Source organism: Hoplias malabaricus, chromosome Y, assembly GCF_029633855.1.
Source record: "Hoplias malabaricus isolate fHopMal1 chromosome Y, fHopMal1.hap1, whole genome shotgun sequence".
In the NCBI taxonomy this organism is placed as follows: domain Eukaryota; kingdom Metazoa; phylum Chordata; class Actinopteri; order Characiformes; family Erythrinidae; genus Hoplias; species Hoplias malabaricus.
In genome coordinates, this window is record NC_089820.1 from 55,188,578 (window position 1) to 55,208,962 (window position 20,385).

Sequence of the window (20,385 nt, forward strand, 5' to 3'; positions counted from 1 at the left end):
TGGAACATTTCTGTGAGTATTTGATGCCCTTTTGGACATGTAGTGCATTTTCACTTTTCCTATAGGTAGCACCTCTCTGTATAGTCTGCTTTTTGTTTCTCTTTTTCACCTTATCTCTCTCCTCCAGTCCCCTGTTATAAAGAAAGTAACACTCTTCATCATCCTGTGTATTGTTGGCCACAGATGTCCATTGTCAAGGGGCAGACGACAAGCCTGTGAGTATTTGGGGAATTTTTGAGGTGGTTCTGGATTCTGAAGCATTCTGACTAATGTTTAGTTTACTCCCTCTTTTTTGCTAAGCACTTTATCTCTGTCATTCCCTGATGTGATCTACTCCATCTGATCTGGTCATTTAGCTCTAAGGGTGTGTGATGACCTCTGCTAAAAAAAGCTGATTGCTAAATATTTCCTCACGCTCATTCATAAAACATGTCTCTTATGGAAAAGTGAACGTTGCAAAACACAGCTTAAGATTGTCACGCTTTTTTAAAAAAAAGAGGAAGTCGTATTGCTTTGGAACTGGGTGTAGAGAAAGAACACAGCAAAAATCCCCTCTTATCTGAATGTGACAGATTAGGTCAGCAGTGTGTGTGTGTGTGTCTGTGTGTGTGTGTGTGTGTGTGACTCTCACACAAAAACATGATATCTTAACAAACACATTCCTTATCACAGGGAAAAACATTTACAGAGAAATGAAAGTAAATGAAATGCCTGTATAATACAGCACTGGAAATGTAAGAAAATATTTTAATGTGTTTTAATGTTTCCTGAATTGCTTCTCAATAAAAAGAAATGTCAAAGTCATTAGCATTGTTTAGGAATAAAAAAATTGAACATAAACTTCCATCCATCTATTATTAGTATCCGCTTATCCAGTTCAGGGTCACGGTGGGTCCAGAGCCTACCTGGAATCATTGGGCGCAAGGCGAGAATACACCCTGGAGGGGGCGCCAGTTCTTCACACTTCACACTTCACACTCACACATTCACTCACACCTACGGACACTTTTTGAGTCGCCAATCCACCTACCAATGTGTGTTTTTGGACTGTGGGAGGAAACCGGAGCACCCGGAGGAAACCCACGCAGACACAGGGAGAACACACCACACTCCTCACAGACAGTCACCCGGAGGAAACTCACGCAGACACAGGGAGAACACACCACACTCCTCACAGACAGTCACCCGGAGGAAACCCACGCAGACACAGAGAGACCACACCACACTCCTCACAGACAGTCACCCGGAGGAAACCCACGCAGACACAGGGAGAACACACCACACTCCTCACAGACAGTCACTCGGAGGAAACCCACGCAGACACAGGGAGAACACACCACACTCCTCACAGACAGTCACCCGGAGCGGGAATCGAACCCACAACCTCCAGGTCCCTGGAATTGTGTGACTGCGACACTTACCTGCTGCGCCACCGTGCCGCCCTTTAATAATTATTATTATTTGAAATAATTAATATCCAGAGAAACCTTAAAGGCTTTTAATATTCTACTGGAAATAAACACTACACAGATGCAGTTTTCAAAATGAAACATTTTTTTAATGAAGGAAAACAAAACTAAAGTCATTTTTATATTTTAACTTCTATATTCATAGTACATAATTGTTTAAGAATGAAAATAAATGGACACCAATGAAGTAATCACTTGTGTAAAATGTTCTCTTATTAACATGTACTTGTTTTCTGAGGTAAACCATTTCTGTTTACATTGGTCAACACATCACAATACAAAGTTATATATATATATATATAGGCCATAAAAACAAAACAGTAAAACACAGGACAATTAAACAATTACATTTTTAGAATTAATACTTAATAAACCATCACATCCATTTTTCTGAGACAAAAAGCTTCAGTGGTTTTAGTAAAAAATAAAAACGAAACAGAGTCGATGAGATTAACGTGAAGGGAAGTTTAGTATGTGGTTTGAAAGAAACACCTGGCCACCTTTTGCACAACTCTGGAGGTGCTTCTGACTGGGCGGGGCTAAGGGGAGATGCTGTGGTCTGTTAGTGGATGCTGGATGTTGATTGGTCTATAGAGTGAACCTCCCTCACCCTCTCCGAGTGCTTTAGTATTGTTATTGGAGTTGGCAAAAAAAAAGAGGCCACTGCTCGGTGTTATGTGTTGGAGACATGAAGGATGCTAGTGGACGATGGACACTGGTGTTATGGAGGTGGGGGTCCGTGGTGCTGCTTTTTGGAGATGGCTGGTGGTGTTAGCTTTAATGGACGATATGGTGCAGGACCACTGGAGACGCCCACAGGGGACTGACCAGTGATAACCCCAGAGGAAGGTTTTCTTCCAGTAGGAACAACCACATCTACACTTTATGAGTTCATCACTGGCATCTTCACTGTGATGGTCTTCACCTCTGTGTACTCCCTCAAGCCATACTCTCCCCTGCAGAACAGAAAAGGCCTGTCAGTGTGGCGTCTCAAACATAGACAGATACATAGATTGACACATAGATACATACACAGGTAGATAGTGTTTTTAAAGAGCTTTAGCACTTACAGTTCACGGCCATTGCCCGACATTTTGAATCCTCCAAAAGGACACTGGCAGCTCAAGGCGTTAAAGCAGTTTATCCTGAGGTTTAACAAAACAAAACACTCCGGTTTAGTCAGTGCTTTTCAAACTCATTCATCCAACATGTCTTAATTTATCCTTATAATTTGCCTAAGCTTAATACATTCCGGGCTTTGAGATGTGTCTAGAAGTGGCTCTGACGACACAGTCCGTCTCTGAATGCGCGGTTGGTTTATGACAATGTGTTGTCAGATTTTGAGTGTCTCCTTATTTTTTATTTGATGTGTTATATTGGGGAGGCACAGTGGTGCAGCAGGGACCTGGAGGTTGTGGGTTCGATTCTCGCTCCGGGTGACTGTCTGTGAGGAGTGTGGTGTGTTCTCCCTGTGTCTGCGTGGGTTTCCTTCGGGTGACTGTGAGGAGTGTGGTGTGTTCTCCCTGTGTCTGTGTGGGTTTCCTCCGGGTGACTGTCTGTGAGGAGTGTGGTGTGTTCTCCCTGTGTCTGCGTGGGTTTCCTCCGGGTGACTGTCTGTGAGGAGTGTGGTGTGTTCTCCCTGTGTCTGCGTGGGTTGCCTCCGGGTGACTGTCTGTGAGGAGTGTGGTGTGTTCTCCCTGTGTCTGCGTGGGTTTCCTCCGGGTGACTGTCTGTGAGGAGTGTGGTGTGTTCTCCCTGCATCTGTGTAGGTTTCCTCCATGTGCTCCGGTTTCCTCCCACAGTTCAAAAACACACGTTGGTAGGTGGATTGGCAACTCAAAAAAAAGTGTCCGTAAGTGTGAGTGTGTGAGTGAATGTGTGAGTGTGTGTTGCCCTGTGAAGGACTGGCGCCACCTCCAGGGTGTATTTCTGCTTTGCACCCAATGATTCCAGGTAGGCTCTGGACCCACCGCGACCCTGAACTGGATAAGCGTTTACAGATAATGAATGAATGAATGTTATATTGCAAACTACACGGCCGACATTAATACTCTGTAAACAGAACCTACCAGACGGTGCCGGCCTGCACAGCTGTGGAGATGGTCATGGCTTTGCTGATGTCGTTGGTGAAGACGGCGGCAGTCAGGCCGTACTGTGTGTTGTTGGCTCTCTCGATGACTTCTTCAATCGTCTTAAACTTCATAATCTGCTGAACCGGCCCGAAGATCTACCACAGAGCAAGAAACAGGCACATCAGCAAAGGAGCCTCTGACACACAGCTGGAACTGCTGATTATAAGGATGGATTGTGTGTGTTCAGTAATGAAGAACAGTCAGTCAGAAAGACTGAAACATGTTTGGTTTTCTTTAGCGTTGCTATCCCAATCCCAGACGCAAAACATGACAGACTTCCATTTCCACAGCCTCAACAACCACAGCGAGACACAGCTCATTTTCCAGATGCACGTGCAACCCAACACTCTGCTTAAGGAAAAGCCGCCTAAAACGCTCAATGGCAAGAGCCAGTAGGAAGCCTCTGTGGTCACAGCTTTACCTCCTCTTTGGTGAAGCGCATGTGATCCTGCACGTTGGAGAAGACCGTGGGCTGGATGTAGTAGCCTTTGGAGAAGAGAGCTTTCCCTCCACACTCCAGCTTTGCTCCCTCACTGATTCCACTCTGAATGAAGTCCAACACACGCCTCTGTTGCTCTGCACTGATCTGAGAGCAGAGAGAGAAAGTGAACAAACAGTGAGCTGTGGTACAGTGCACATGTACAGGTACACTTTTCAAAATAAAAGTATGCTGTGGCACTACGTTGCACGAGTTCAACACTTAACTGACGAAAGCCCCATGCCCTAGTTTCTAAATCTTCCGTCGTATGACGGATATGCCACGTGTGTTTATGCGTCGGCTGAATACAAATGGAGTTCACGTGTCAAATGAACACAACCGAGAACCTATGATGTTTTTGGCGATACTTGTGTTTCAGTACCTGAGGTCCTTGCTCGGTGGTGGGGTCAAAGGGGCTGCCCACTATCCTCCGCTTCGCTCTTTCCACGCTCCTACGCACAAACTCCTCATAGATGGGCTCTTCCACGAAGATGCGTGAACCCGCTGTGCAGCACTGGCCGCTGTTAAAGAAAACGCCTTGATGGGCCTGTTCTACTGCCAGATCCACTGAGAGAGACAAAGAAAATGATTAATCAGACGTTTGTGCATAGCATAACTAGATACGTCTACTGTCTTTCAGTCTAAGCCTCACGTATTTGAGCTGATCACGACTGTAGTTAACATCAGTCACGACTCCACGTAAAAAACTCTTGTTAACACAGTGCCGTAACGGACTCTCCTCCACGCTGATGGTGTGCGTTATGTGATATCTGAAGCCTGAGGAGGAGCGTCCCGGCCGGCATGTGAGGGGTTAATGGAACAGTGGGATTTATGACTTTGCTGGGGTGCGTCCGGCCAGAGCAGGGCCCATTCCGCTGATTTACGGGCCGGAGGCCGCCCCGCTCACGCCTGCTGAAAGCATTTAAAAGCCCCAGCCGACACCTCGACTTGGTGAGCCACTTAGTGCCACCAGTGTGTGTTCAAGAGCCGGTTCTAGGCTCAGATTCTTCAGAGATTTATGGCTTGTTTACACTATCTTTAACAAAAACAGACTGATCCAGGGACGGCCCCTCTGATCTACAATTATTCACCCTCAAGGCTCAGTCCAGATAATCCAAACCCTGGTCTTTGATGTCATTAGCAAGTGGCAAACAAGGACCATTTGGGGGGTGTGGTGGGGAGTAGCGGGGGGTGAACGGGTGGCACCTGTGCACATACTGTCATAGCAGGACACCGGGAGGGTGCCCATAAAACAGTGTCTGTATACTTACAATCAGCGTCTGCAAAAATGATGTTGGGATTCTTGCCCCCCAGCTCCAGTGTGACTCTCTTCAGATTGCTCTTTCCAGCTGCTTCTTGGATCAGCTTGCCGACCTGTGGGGGGGAGCAGAGAGCCGTTTCAGTCCAGGACCTCCGTCGTGGAGCCTCCCTAAATCTCCACATCAGTGGGACGCTGTCGTTAATAAATCCTGCAGCCCAAACAACCCCGCCGAAAGAGGAGAGCGGCCTCAGCTCACAGCCGAAATATCTATCAGGGAAAAGGGAGGAAGGCAGTGTTTCCAGCGTGGAGGGGTATCTACAGGAAGCGCTGACCGCAAATTTGCGTAGGACGATCTAGAGCCTTTGGATTGAAGAATGTTAAAAGGCAGAGGTATTTAAGAAAGACGTGCGTAGTCTTTGACCAAGCGATTGTACAACAGTCCACTGTAAAGGCAGCCACTACGTGACTTTGTGTTGTGTATAAGCTCCAAGTCGCTAATGACCTTAGGTCTTCAGCACACAGAGGAAAGTATTTATTAGTCAACTACTTGCTGTCGCCACTCAAATATCCTTAATACCAGACTGCTGTTTCATCATTCTGAATTGTTAATAAGAAATAGCCAGATTTCACAGCAGATCGGAATTTCCCAACCCTCCCCAGAGTGGACTCCCCATAAGGGATGGCCAAGAGAACGTGTGATTGTCTTACTCAGTGTCCCTGCCCTTTTTGGAGGTTCCTGCAGATGCCTGGCCAGCTGCTGCTGCTGCCTGCATTGCCTCACTGTTCATCCTCAGCTTTCCCAACAATGTGTGGGAGCTGCTCTCAAAATGCTAGGCAACCCTCTTCCGTAAGCACCACTCCTGATCATAAACAAACACTTGGACGGTTTCCACCATCGTCCACTCGACACGCTGCTCTCCCGGAATACGTTCCCTTTCTCTCGTGTACGTCGGTCAGAGAGGCGCAGAAATGGGAGAAGAGCAAAGCGGATGATGGAGAGAAGGATAATGTTTATATCAGCCTTCAGTAATGAATGTGGCCTACTTCCAGAATACACACCATGAGCCGAGGAGTCAGAGCCAGGCATTTCCCAAGCGCTCGTACTGACTTGAGGTTTGTGCTGAAGACTTGGGTCGGTCTTTCTCGACCCTCACTATCCGTCTTCTACATATTTCCTAGACACACCTGATCACATGAATCAGTTTATTAAGCCTTACGTTATCGCTGTATCCTGCAGCCGTGGCGGATATCGTATGACACGTGACGCACAGCCCACTTCTCCGCGACCTGTTGTATAGAAAGCCAAGTGTGTGGATGAACACATAAGTCTCCTTTTGTCCAAACCCAAACTATTAGATCAGCTTCTCCTCCTGGGAGATGCTTCTTTAGTCCCCAGCTGGACTACACACCCACACCCACACACACACACACACACACGTGGATTAGGTGAGTCAGAGTCTGTGCATGTACACACTCTCCCAGCATGAGCACACTCTGTCACTTAATCAGGTCCAGATCAGAGGAGAAACTCAGAGACAGTGAAACAGAGGGAGACACTGAAGGCAGGTAGACCCCAACAGATCAAAATCAAAGATGAAGTCTACCACAGAGAGAAACTAAAAACAGGGCCTACGAGAGATGATAAAGGAGTCTAAAGAAAAATCGAAAAGCAAGACAGTTTAAGAGAGGCACAAGCTTTAAAAAGTAAGGGTTAAACTTTGTAAAAGAGCGAGGAAAGGGTCTAAATGAAAGAGACGAAAGGGAGACAAACAGAAAAGAAGGCGACACTAAAAGAAAAAAAAATGATATCCAAATATTTGGCTTTCCCCAGTATATTTGGTGAGTAAGAGCCTTTAGACGTCTCAGACATGGATCAAATGTTCAAGACGTTTAGAAGTAAACATCTAAGAAATGTGGTCTAAAGTGTAATGCCAATGAGGTTTCAGTTTTTAAAATATTTGTTCTTGTTATTACAGTGACACTTTGGCAATATAAAATCTAAATATGTAGATGATAGAGAGATGAGAGAGAGAGAGAGATGAGAGAGAGATGAGAGAGAGAGAGAAGAGAGAGAGAGAGAAGAGAGAGAGATGAGAGAGAGAGAGAAGGATGAGAGAGAGATGAGAGAGAGAGAGATGACACAGAGAGAGAGAGATGAGTGAGAGAGAGAGAGAGAGAGAGAGAGAGATGAGAGAGAGAGATGAGAGAGAGAGAGAGAGAGAGAGAGAGATGAGAGAGAGAGAGAGGGAGAGAGAGAGAGAGAGGGAGAAAGAGAGAGAGAGAGAGAGAGAGAGAGATGAGAGATGAGAGAGAGAGAGATGAGAGATGAGAGAGAGAGAGATGAGAGAGAGAGAGAGAGAGAGATGAGAGAAAGAGAGAGAGAAGAGAGAGAGATTAGAGAGAGAGAAAGAGATGAGAGAGAGAGAGAGAGAGAGATGAGAGAGAGAGATGACAGAGAGAGATGAGAGAGAGAGAGATGAGAGAGAGAGGAGAGAGAGAGAGATGAGAGAGAGAGAGAGAGAGAGAGAAAGAGAGGAGAGAGAGAGATGAGAGAGAGAGAAGAGAGAGAGAGAGGAGAGAGAGAGAGAGAGATGAGAGAGAGAGAAAGAGATGAGAGAGAGAGAGAGATGACAGAGAGAGATGAGAGAGAGAGAGATGAGAGAGAGAGAGAGAGACACACAGAAGGACTGTTCAGAGGAAGCTCTGGGTGGCCTCTGCCAGCAGGATGAAGTGGGTGGTGGAGCACTGAGGGCTTCCACTGACAGGCACCGAGCAGCAGTGCTTAGGAGTGCTGTTTGAGTGATGGCATATTTACACACAGATTACCGGCCTCTACACACAAACGTCACACACATCACTCTCCTCGTGCTCGTCAGGAAGGATGACATTTTGATTTGAGAAAACGGAGTGGTCATGCGGTTCAGCGGCTGATAAGTGGGAAATATTCTGATGGTCATTTCCCACAGAAAACTAAACCTTCACAGCATTTCATAACACACTCAGCCCATGCGGCTGTGTTCTGAGAACGTTTGGGCTTTGGCTTCAATGTCTGTTTGTGCAGGAAATTTTGTGCACCTACATAGTGCATCCGATTCCTGTTTCTGGCTTTGTAGACCTTCTGGGTTACGCACAAACTTTGTAAGTCTTCTGCGCGTATTTAACAATAAGAATAAACACACTTTCAAGCCAAGCTGAAAGGACCATAAACTCTAGCTCTTTTCTAAACACCACCAAATCCAGCTCGATTTATGACAAATACATGTGAAATATCTTCAGGAGCAAATCAAAACATGCGCTGAGATAGGTAGATTTACGAGATGCTGTAATTGGGGGGGAAAGGAGCATAAAAGGCATTTACAAAGCAAGCAATGCACATTCTGAGCTGGACATTATCCCTGTTTACAAGGACATGTCAATGCTGACATTGTGTTGTCATTTGGCAAGATTCACTAGGTCAGAGTGTGGAAGGAAGTCTATTACAGTGGGGATTCTTTCTCTTCGGAAGAACTGCCTTTACTGCCTCTACTCTACCCACTTCAGACCAGCTACCCACGCTCCGGCTACTGCCACTTGCCTCGGACTGGCTGCCCACACTCCACTGAAGTTTTTATCAACAATTAGCTATTTCTACTATTGTTATTATTATTATTATTGCACCAGTCCTTCACAGAGCAACACACACACTCACACATTCACTCACACACTCACACCTACGGACACTTTTGAGTCGCCAATCCACCTGCCAACGTGTGGTTTTTTTTGGAGCGTTGGAGGAAACCGGAGCACAAGGAGGAAACCCACGCAGACACAGGGAGAACACACCACACTCCTCACAGACAGTCACCCGGAGGAAACCCACGCAGACACAGGGAGAACACACCACACTCCTCACAGACAGTCACCCGGAGGAAACCCACGCAGACACAGGGAGAACACACCACACTCCTCACAGACAGTCACCCGGAGGAAACCCACGCAGACACAGGGAGAACACACCACACTCCTCACAGACAGTCACCCGGAGGAAACCCACGCAGACACAGAGAGAACACACCACACTCCTCACAGACAGTCACCCGGAGGAAACCCACGCGGACACAGGGAGAACACACCACACTCCTCACAGACAGTCACCCGGAGGAAACCCACGCGGACACAGGGAGAACACACCACACTCCCCACAGACAGTCACCCGGAGGAAACCCACACAAACACAGGGAGAACACACCACACTTCTCATAGACAGTCACCCAGAGGAAACCCACACAGACACAGGGAGAACACACCACACTCCTCACAGACAGTCACCTGGAGGAAACCCACGCAGACACAGGGAGAACACACCACACTCCTCACAGACAGTCACCCGGAGGAAACCCACGCAGACACAGAGAGAACACACCACACTCCTCACAGACAGTCACCCGGAGGAAACCCACGCGGACACAGGAAGAACACACCACACTCCTCACAGACAGTCACCCGGAGGAAGCCCATGCAGACACAGGGGGAACACACCACACTCCTCACAGACAGTCACCCGGAGGAAACCCACGCAGACACAGGGAGAACACACCACACTCCTCACAGACAGTCACCCGGAGGAAACCCACGCGGACACAGGGAGAACACACCACACTCCCCACAGACAGTCACCCGGAGGAAACCCACACAGACACAGGGAGAACACACCACACTCCTCACAGACAGTCACCCGGAGGAAACCCACGCAGACACAGGGAGAACACACCACACTCCTCACAGACAGTCACTCGGAGGAAACCCACGCAGACACAGGGAGAACACACCACACTCCTCACAGACAGTCACTCGGAGGAAACCCACGCAGACACAGGGAGAACACACCACACTCCTCACAGACAGTCACCTGGAGGAAACCCACGCAGACACAGGGAGAACACACCACACTCCTCACAGACAGTCACCCGGAGGAAACCCACGCAGACACAGAGAGAACACACCACACTCCTCACAGACAGTCACCCGGAGGAAACCCACGCGGACACAGGAAGAACACACCACACTCCTCACAGACAGTCACCCGGAGGAAGCCCATGCAGACACAGGGGGAACACACCACACTCCTCACAGACAGTCACCCGGAGGAAACCCACGCAGACACAGGGAGAACACACCACACTCCTCACAGACAGTCACCCGGAGGAAACCCACGCGGACACAGGGAGAACACACCACACTCCCCACAGACAGTCACCCGGAGGAAACCCACACAGACACAGGGAGAACACACCACACTCCTCACAGACAGTCACCCGGAGGAAACCCACGCAGACACAGGGAGAACACACCACACTCCTCACAGACAGTCACTCGGAGTAAACCCACGCAGACACAGGGAGAACACACCACACTCCTCACAGACAGTCACCCGGAGGAAACCCACACAGACACATGGAGAACACACCACACTCCTCACAGACAGTCACTCGGAGGAAACCCACGCAGACACAGGGAGAACACACCACACTCCTCACAGACAGTCACCCGGAGGAAGCCCACGCAGACACAGGGGGAACACACCACACTCCTCACAGACAGTCACCCGGAGGAAACCCACGCAGACACAGGGAGAACACACCACACTCCTCACAGTCACCCGGAGGAAACCCATGCGGACACAGGGAGAACACACCACACTCCTCACAGACAGTCACCCGGAGGAAACCCACGCGGACACAGGGAGAACACACCACACTCCTCACAGACAGTCACCCGGAGGAAACCCACGCGGACACAGGGAGAACACACCACACTCCCCACAGACAGTCACCCGGAGGAAACCCACACAAACACAGGGAGAACACACCACACTTCTCATAGACAGTCACCCAGAGGAAACCCACACAGACACAGGGAGAACACACCACACTCCTCACAGACAGTCACCCGGAGGAAACCCACGCAGACACAGGGAGAACACACCACACTCCTCACAGACAGTCACTCGGAGTAAACCCACGCAGACACAGGGAGAACACACCACACTCCTCACAGACAGTCACTCGGAGTAAACCCACGCAGACACAGGGAGAACACACCACACTCCTCACAGACAGTCACTCGGAGTAAACCCACGCAGACACAGGGAGAACACACCACACTCCTCACAGACAGTCACTCGGAGGAAACCCACGCAGACACAGGGAGAACACACCACACTCCTCACAGACAGTCACCTGGAGGAAACCCACGCAGACACAGGGAGAACACACCACACTCCTCACAGACAGTCACCCGGAGGAAACCCACGCAGACACAGAGAGAACACACCACACTCCTCACAGACAGTCACCCGGAGGAAACCCACGCGGACACAGGAAGAACACACCACACTCCTCACAGACAGTCACCCGGAGGAAGCCCATGCAGACACAGGGGGAACACACCACACTCCTCACAGACAGTCACCCGGAGGAAACCCACGCAGACACAGGGAGAACACACCACACTCCTCACAGACAGTCACCCGGAGGAAACCCACGCGGACACAGGGAGAACACACCACACTCCCCACAGACAGTCACCCGGAGGAAACCCACACAGACACAGGGAGAACACACCACACTCCTCACAGACAGTCACCCGGAGGAAACCCACGCAGACACAGGGAGAACACACCACACTCCTCACAGACAGTCACTCGGAGTAAACCCACGCAGACACAGGGAGAACACACCACACTCCTCACAGACAGTCACCCGGAGGAAACCCACACAGACACATGGAGAACACACCACACTCCTCACAGACAGTCACTCGGAGGAAACCCACGCAGACACAGGGAGAACACACCACACTCCTCACAGACAGTCACCCGGAGGAAGCCCACGCAGACACAGGGGGAACACACCACACTCCTCACAGACAGTCACCCGGAGGAAACCCATGCAGACACAGGGAGAACACACCACACTCCTCACAGTCACCCAGAGGAAACCCACGCGGACACAGGGAGAACACACCACACTCCTCACAGACAGTCACCCGGAGGAAACCCACGCAGACACAGGGAGAACACACCACACTCCTCACAGTCACCCGGAGGAAACCCATGCGGACACAGGGAGAACACACCACACTCCTCACAGACAGTCACCCGGAGGAAACCCACGCAGACACAGGGAGAACACACCACACTCCTCACAGACAGTCACCCGGAGGAAACCCACGCGGACACAGGGAGAACACACCACACTCCTCACAGACAGTCACCCGGAGGAAACCCACGCGGACACAGGGAGAACACACCACACTCCTTGGTTCCTTCCACTCTCTTCCAGTTCCTTTTTTTTCAGGGCTCTCTAATCTCAGGCCTGTTAATGCCCATTACATGAGATGACTCTTAAATGTACTGTATGTGCCCAGACTGATCTATGACTGGTCAGTTCAGATTGGAGCACCATTCTCTACAGGATGAATGCTGCCTAACTGTAAATGTAACTCAAAAAAGTTAGTGTACTTCACCCACGTTTCATTTGGGAGTGTGCCTTCTAGAGGTTTGTTTCTAGGAGTAGTTCAAATATATTTACCCATCTGTGTGTGTGTGTGTGTGTGTGTGTGTAATAGCCAGACTCTGTCGCGCTGTGTGAGGTCTGTGTGAATGTATTTCCCATAGAAACCTCTTCAATTTCCATTCAAACCAAAGCAAAGGCACACAACCCCAGCAGACAGGGCCTCAGCCCTTGTCCTTCACTGTGTCACTACAGAGGAAAAGAGGAGTGGGACGGTGTGATTCCGATAGGAAAATTACCTCCGTGGATCCAGTGAAAGCCACTTTGTCTATGCCCATGTGCGAGGCGATGCTGGCTCCTACGGTTGGCCCAAAGCCTGGCAAAATATTGACCACTCCTGGTGGAAACCCGGCCTGTGTAAACAAAACCAGAGGAAACAATCTTTAGAAGAGAGAGAGAGAGAGAGAGAAAGAGAGAAACAGAAAAAGAGAGAAAGCATCCCGAGCCAAGAACACCACAGGCCGTAGAGGGGGAATCCGGACCCATCCCAGTCTCCCTCCAGGCCCGGAGAAAGAGAGGATGGACAGAACATCAAAAGGAAGAAGAGAGGGCAAGGGTTACAGTCCCACAGAAAGGGAGAGGCAGAGAAATAACAACAGCTCAGGAGAAGAGGAAGAAGAGGAGCAGGGAGTGAGGAAGACACAGTGTTTTCTTGTGGGATGGACGCACATCAGTGGCCAGAAGAGTTGGCCACGGTTGAAAAAGGTCCCAACTGCTGACCAGTGTAATTAAAACCTGTGTTGCTTCAGGGGAAGAGCGCTTGCTTTTTGACTTTGCCCTTTGATAAAAGTGTTTAAATGTAAAGGCAGCCTTTTGTGTGTCGAAATACTCTGTGGAAGTGTCAAAAGCCCAATCCTAACACACCTGGTATGTACTGTAATGTAATTAATCCAGCAAGAAGTTGATAGTGATTTGTTATGAGTGTGTACAGACACAGTCAATGTGTTTGATTATGGCTCTGTACTACGGGCACTGACTTCTTTGATCAGAACTTGGTGTGGTCACTGGCTTCGCTGTGTTATTGTGGAGACGCTGTAGCGTCATAGTGTTGGACCTCTTTGATCAGGAGCCGAGCCATTGTGTGTGTGTATTCTGGCTGGCGTAGGCCGTACCTCTTTGATCAGCGCTCCCATATACAGGCAGGTGAGGGGGGTCTGCTCGGCCGGCTTCAGGACCACTGTGTTCCCACAGCAGAGGGCCGGTCCCAGCTTCCACGCCATCATCATCAGAGGGAAGTTCCACTGCCCACACACAAACAAATTCGTTTTTATGCCTTGTGAGGACGCAGGGTCATACGTTTGCTGTCACCTGAGCAGAAAGGCCTGAGACCGAGATAGAAACCTAAGCCTGTGTTGTCGGTCCTGACAACGCAGGTTGTCTCTAGTTTTTCCTACAGTCGGGATGATGTTCATGTCCTGACAACGCTCAATAACAAACACAGACACACACACACAGGCTAGGAACTCAGTTTGGGAAATGTGTTGAACACTTTCATTATCTTTGTTGCTATGACTGTCACACTTACTCACAACAGCCATCAACGTACAAGTCACTCTCTGAGTCACCCTCAGCGTTCATCCACTCATGAATTGAAAGAAGAGAGTCATACGCCCTGGAAATGTCAAGTTCTTCCTCTTTAATGAATCTAGATAACAGTCAAGAGTGATGTTACACCTCTCACACAGATATCTTCAATCTGAGCTCAATCTCAGGGTTTCAGACGTGTTCGGAGATTATGTGAGAACACCCTCTCTTTTCCTCTTCCTTATTTTACATCCTCGTTTCCTCTTTAAACACCATCTCTTTCTAAATCAGTTTTGGCTTCACTCTCTCTCACTTCGTTCTCCTTCCTTCCCTCCCCCTCGTTTTCTCGCCCACTCTCTGTTCTGCTTATCGGACTCCCTGACAAATAAATGTCAGAGACTTCCAGTAACCTGCATAAAGTCTTTCAGCAAAAGCCTTCCCCCCCGTCCCACACCGGCCCAGTCGCTAATCCAAACTTCCTCCGCTCTTCTCCAGGCCCGATCGACACGGTCCGAAAGGCTTTGTTTACCTCAGTGGTTCCCCCTGCTCCTGCTGTACCCCTGTGCTGCACACTTCGGTGTTTACCAGCTCTAACACATCTCCTTCAACGCAAGTACACGCTTAAAAATGACAGCTCTGTAAGGGTTCTTTGGTCTGAACATTGGCATGAACCTTCTGCATGGTTAAAGAGATCTTAGCATCATGAAAAAGTTCTCCAGATGGTTGTATAAAGCACCAAACACGGTTCCTCTATTGTTACAATGTCAAGCACTGTAACAATACCCCTTCATGAGGCAAAGAATCATGCAAAGACTTCTTCAAGTGTTCAGGGTTCTACGTAGAACCATTTCCCTTAATGAAGAACCCTTTTAGAACCAACATTTGGAAGAGTGGAGGGTTATTACTGAGATATCGTAAGACTTTTTATCCAATAACCAACACATTTACACAGTTACCACTCTGAGACTTGTACGTAAGGCATGTAAAGGAAGTCTGGAGCTCTCTTTGGATTCTACTAAAAGTTTGAAGACAATCACTGGGATCCACTGGCTTTCAGGGCCCACAATAAGCTGTTACTCACTGGGATAATCTGTCCGCACACTCCAATCGGCTCGTGTCTGGTGAATGATAAATATCCTCCGTCTGTGAGAGAGCAAAAGACATATTTGACATTAGACAGTGAACTGTAGCCTCGTGAAAGTTGTGCTTATCATTCAGAGAAAAAGTAGGTAACCCAACAAGCTTCAGTTCCTACGCCGGCAGATGCTGGGTCCAATATAAGGTGTCTGCGGTTCTAGAAGTTACTCAGTACTTAAGTGGATTTTTGGCCCAATAACTGTACTGTACTCCATCAACAGATATTTAAACAAATACTTCAGATTGAGTCGTTATTAAAGGAGTATGGGTTTAGACTGCTCTAAACCTACTGGAATATTAATCTGAAGACATGTTCCTCAGTGTGTTTTCGTAATAAAATGCAGTATCTCCCAGCTGTAGACGTCTCTCAGTTAAACATTTTCACAGCAGGAAATTCTTACCCTCTCATTTCACCTCATTGATCAATAACAGCTTCCCAGAGTCACAGCACACTGAGATCATTCATCTGATCGCAGATGTACAGGAGGAGATGTGTGATTTTACAACAATGATTGAAGATATTACATTCCAGTGACCAATGGGGGCTAAAATGGCTGTGTAGTTAATTACAGAACACTGTCTTTAGTTTTCAAGTAACGGCAATCAAATGTGCATCATTCAACAACGTGTGAACAGACAGTGTGTACGTCCAAAACGCAGCACCGCTGCCAAAGAGCTGTCCTCTGAGAGCCTGGATGAGAGTACAGTGGTCATGAACGGTGCTGCTTTTTCATATCTGAGTTGTAGAAAACAGGAGTAAATCATGACACTGTGTATTTATCTGACTCCAGTCTGTCGTTCAGCGTTACATGGCCCTGGCTGGATCTGCTGGCATGAAGCATCTGGACTTGAGACGAGCCAATGATTCATCTCCCTTGGTGGCCAGATAAGAGTGGGCCAAAGACACACATGCTGTTTGTTTGTGCTGTAATTCTATTACGGATTAGATTGGAGATGAAATAAAGTGAAACGCAGCGAGTTCCCGCTAGGCGAGTTTGGTTAAGCAACACAACAAAGGCTCAGCGGTGCGCTCATTCGCTGACAGAGAGATTTGCTGTTCCTCTCCCCTCCGCTCTTCAGTATTATTCCTTCCTGCGCTGCAAATGAAAGTCAGATCATAAACGAGGCACACCAGCTTTGTTTCAGGGAGTGGCCATGACAGGGAGAGTGGAAGTTTGAATGTAAGATTCGGACAGAGTGAGAAAATGTAACTCCAAAGGGATCGTCCGATACCAAAACTGTGTGATTATCACAGAGTCATTTCAATTGGTATCGTGTGCTTTAAAAAAAATATTTAAAATCCTGTTGTCCCCCACAGATTTGTAGTAGACGCAGATGTGAACGCAACTGACCCCTGGCTGTTACTTTATGATATAAGACAAGTATTAGTTTCATGATGCATCATGTGTAAAAGGCCTCCTTATCTAATAAACACAACCTACTGCCATGAACTGAAGAGCATTACTCATTACTTTCACACTGTTATCCCTCTGAACTTGCAGCCTGTGTTCTCATGCTCTATCTGGTTTCCAAGGGGAAGCCCAGCTGGTGAAAACTCAACCTGGAAACCCCAGCTTTGAGAGCTTTAAACGCGTTTGTTTTTGCTTTTCAGACACTTGTTGTTGTGGGAGTCCTGGGTTTTATGGCTGTTTTCTGTTCTCAAGCCACCCTTGTAAAAGAGATCATTCTGCTTTTATTATATTGCCGCTAATAAACTACTCTGATTGCAGAAAGGGGGAAAAAAACTACAGGAAACAATTAATTTCCCAGGTTTTATTGGTGGCTAGTCTCTTTTGTAACTGGATTTTCGATTGCAGAGTGTACTGGCAATGTACAATTACTCAAGGACGTTCAACACTGTGTGTAAATAGTTCCTCACACTTACGCATTAAGTGCATTTTATAATATTCCAGATGTTCCCATAATTATCTGGGTGTAATTGTATAGTGCACTGGTTTTTCAAATAGATTTTTTATGTAGTCAGAGGTTTGCACTTTTATTTAAGACGGTTGGCTTTCTTCTGAGGAGTGAGAGAGAGAGGGAGAGAGAGAGAGGGAGAGGACAGTTAGTGGACAGAGAGTGATGGCGACAGACAGTGTTGGAATGCACAGCAATTACCCAGACGCCCAACAGTGGACACCTAATGTCCTCTCCTTTCCTCTCTTTAACCCGTGTGGCCCTCATATGGGGCCCCTGAGAGACGGCTCCACTGTCAACCTCAATTCTCTCTCTCTCACACACACACACACACATTTCCAAACACACACACACACACACAAACTAATGGCTGTGCTCTGATATCAGTGCTACTAGTCCGCTGCTGTCCTGTAGTCTGTAGGCCCCCCATTGCGTTTCTTTCAAACAGCTAAATTAGCCAGAACAGCCCCCCAGGACCCCATCATACCCCATCATGCCCCCCCCACCCCCACCCCGCCCTAGAGCTGTCACCCTGCTCCACCGGTGGCGGCACTCTGCGGGAGGGCGGCCATTAGCGTGCAGATTTATAACTGTTGAGGGAGTCCGCTCTGTTTACACTCCGAACACCTCCATAACCCCACAACATCTCCAGCAGGCCTCTGAGAAAACCCCCAGCGCCACAGAGCCGGACACTCTCTCTACTGCCGTCTCCACCCACGTCCACCACGAACAGCTCTTTTCACTACGCCTCAGTTCTGGTAGAGTCTCTAATTGAACAGGATTAAAAGACTTGGGATCAAGACTAGGAGCTATACTGCTGCCATCTGGACTCCAAGGCCAATTTGCGGTTGATTGTTTATTACATGTGCTATTTAATCTGATACAAATTTAGCTCCACCATCTAATCCTCTGGGATTCATTTATTATTATTATTATTATATATTTGTTGATATCATATATTAAGCATGGATATAATAAAATGGCCACCCTTGGGTACTTGCGGTGGACAGAGGACATCTGCTTTCGGGGTGAATGTGTAACTTAAAATGCATCCTCGTGGACTTGTGCTGTATGGAACCAGAGGGTTTTCATGTCTAGACGAGTGTCACCTTACCGGTTGGAATGGACATGCCGTGGATCTTGTCGGCCCAGCCGGCGAAATATCGCAGCGTCTTAATAGTTCCCTGAAGATCCACAAAGAAGGAGGACAGGAAAGGTTTCCCAGTGTTGAGCGACTCCAGGGTCTGGGGGAGGAAGAACAGATGAGGAGAGGAAGCAAGGGAGTTGAGGGTGTGATGAAAAAAGACACAAGGGAATAAAATCCAACTCCCCGATACTGCATTTAGGATGTGTACATTTCCATACCTGCTCCTAAAGGGTTTTTTAATACTTATAGAGCTTTTAGGAGCTAGCTTTGTTATCTCTCAGAAAGCTATGGTTTCTTATCAGTGAGGGATTAGCTTAATATCACGCAATATCTTGGACGTAACATTTTCCGCTGGAGCGGTTCACTATGACACTCGCTCACACTCAAAGAGGCAGATATCTCGTTGGTTTTGTCCATTTAAGGCAAAGTCTTGACACACGGTGCTTGAGAGATTTACTCAAAATGGCCGCGCTGTTCTCAGGAAGGGTGCTACACAAAGAAAGCTAAAGGAGCTTTTGTTTTTAAATCTTCTGTTTTGCGAACACATTTCTCTGAGCTGGAAGCCAAGGCAGATGTCCCCTGTGGAAGACAGGAAACCAATGGCACAATGCCTCTCTTTTTAAAAATTCTCTTTGAGTTGGAGGTTGCATGATCGTTAGCACCCAAAGGTCACTCATCCCACCCCGGCCGGTGCCGCCGACAAGGGCTTTCAGACATTTGCGGGACAAATCAAAGTTGTTTCGGAAGACAACAAAGCTCTGAAGCTCCTGCCATGACCAGACGAGCTCTCATTAGACACTTGCTTATTGTTGTGACACCCTTTGTCTGCATCGGGCCTTTTGGTCGGCTGAATCTGTCTGACGCTAACCGCTAACCGCTAACCACTGCTGTCTAGGGAATAAATCCACACAAATGCTGTTCTGATTTTGTACTCGGTGTGTTCAGGTGCGGTTTATGAAGTGCGTGGCTAAGGAAGAATGGTCTTTGTGACATGTCTTTCCAGTAAATATATTTACCGTTCATTATTACAGCTTTATTGTGTTTAACCGTGTCTCTCAGCAGCATCTGATTGAACACAGGGCTTTGGCTACTATTGTATGATTCTGAGCTTACATACTGCCATTCATTTACCTCCTAACATTACATCACTATCCTCTCCTCACCATTGAATCCTTGGTAATATTCAGTTACTCAAACGTAGCTGTGGAAAAGAGGAATTGCGCTCCATATGAAAATATCTAAGGGTTTTACACATCTTTATTTTATGTCTAAAACAAACCCCTTATTCTTTATCTATGTTCTATATTTGTTTCCCCTTTAATGACACTTACAGCGAGGTAGAGCCTGTCCCGCTCCACCAGGTCGGCTAGCTTAGAGAGCAGCGTCCCTCTCTCAGACGAGTCCATCCTCCTCCACGCTGAGCTCAGGGAGAACGCAGAGCGAGCCGCGTGCACGGCCTTGTCCACATCAGCCTAAGAGAGAGGACATGAGGCGGGAGAAACAGAGAAGAATGAGAAAAAGAGAGAGAGAGGACAGGGACAGTTTTAGCGCTGCAGTATAATGTTCTCCTGTAAACAGGTGTTTGCGCACCTCTGGGACACATGAAACTCAGTCTTTCCGGAGGAGTCTCGACAGCTCTAACAGTCGCCGCTCAGCACCTCACCCTTCTTCTGCTCTCTTTTTTTCACAGGCAACATGACGGTTATCAAGATAAACGACATCGTGGTGCTGTTTTCCGAGCCCATTACAGGAATCATCACTATTTCT

The 20,385-nt window shown here is 47.9% G+C and overlaps 1 protein-coding gene across 1 annotated transcript; it reads right to left on the reverse strand.

The window, feature by feature from the left end:
* Positions 1-1,580: 1,580 nt before the first annotated feature.
* Positions 1,581-20,086, reverse strand: LOC136677987 (retinal dehydrogenase 2-like). The gene is made up of 11 exons (XM_066655724.1): positions 19,950-20,086; positions 18,586-18,715; positions 15,499-15,560; positions 14,006-14,134; positions 13,133-13,246; positions 5,351-5,453; positions 4,462-4,646; positions 4,023-4,187; positions 3,539-3,696; positions 2,540-2,614; positions 1,581-2,425 (listed from the first exon to the last, which is right to left on the reverse strand). The coding sequence occupies exons 1-11, from the start codon at positions 20,022-20,024 to the stop codon at positions 2,353-2,355; spliced, it is 1,269 nt and encodes a 422-aa protein (XP_066511821.1). The 5' UTR covers positions 20,025-20,086; the 3' UTR covers positions 1,581-2,352.
* Positions 20,087-20,385: the final 299 nt, after the last annotated feature.

Coding starts and splice junctions, on each gene's coding strand:
- LOC136677987 (XM_066655724.1), bottom strand. CDS start 20,024: ATGGACTCGTCTGAGAGAGGGACGCTGCTCTCTAAGCTAGCCGACCTG. Junction 4,188..4,461: donor CCACCGAGCAAGGACCTCAG/GTACTGAAACAC, acceptor CTCTGCTCTCAG/ATCAGTGCAGAGCAACAGAG. Junction 3,697..4,022: donor TGCGCTTCACCAAAGAGGAG/GTAAAGCTGTGA, acceptor GCTCTGTGGTAG/ATCTTCGGGCCGGTTCAGCA.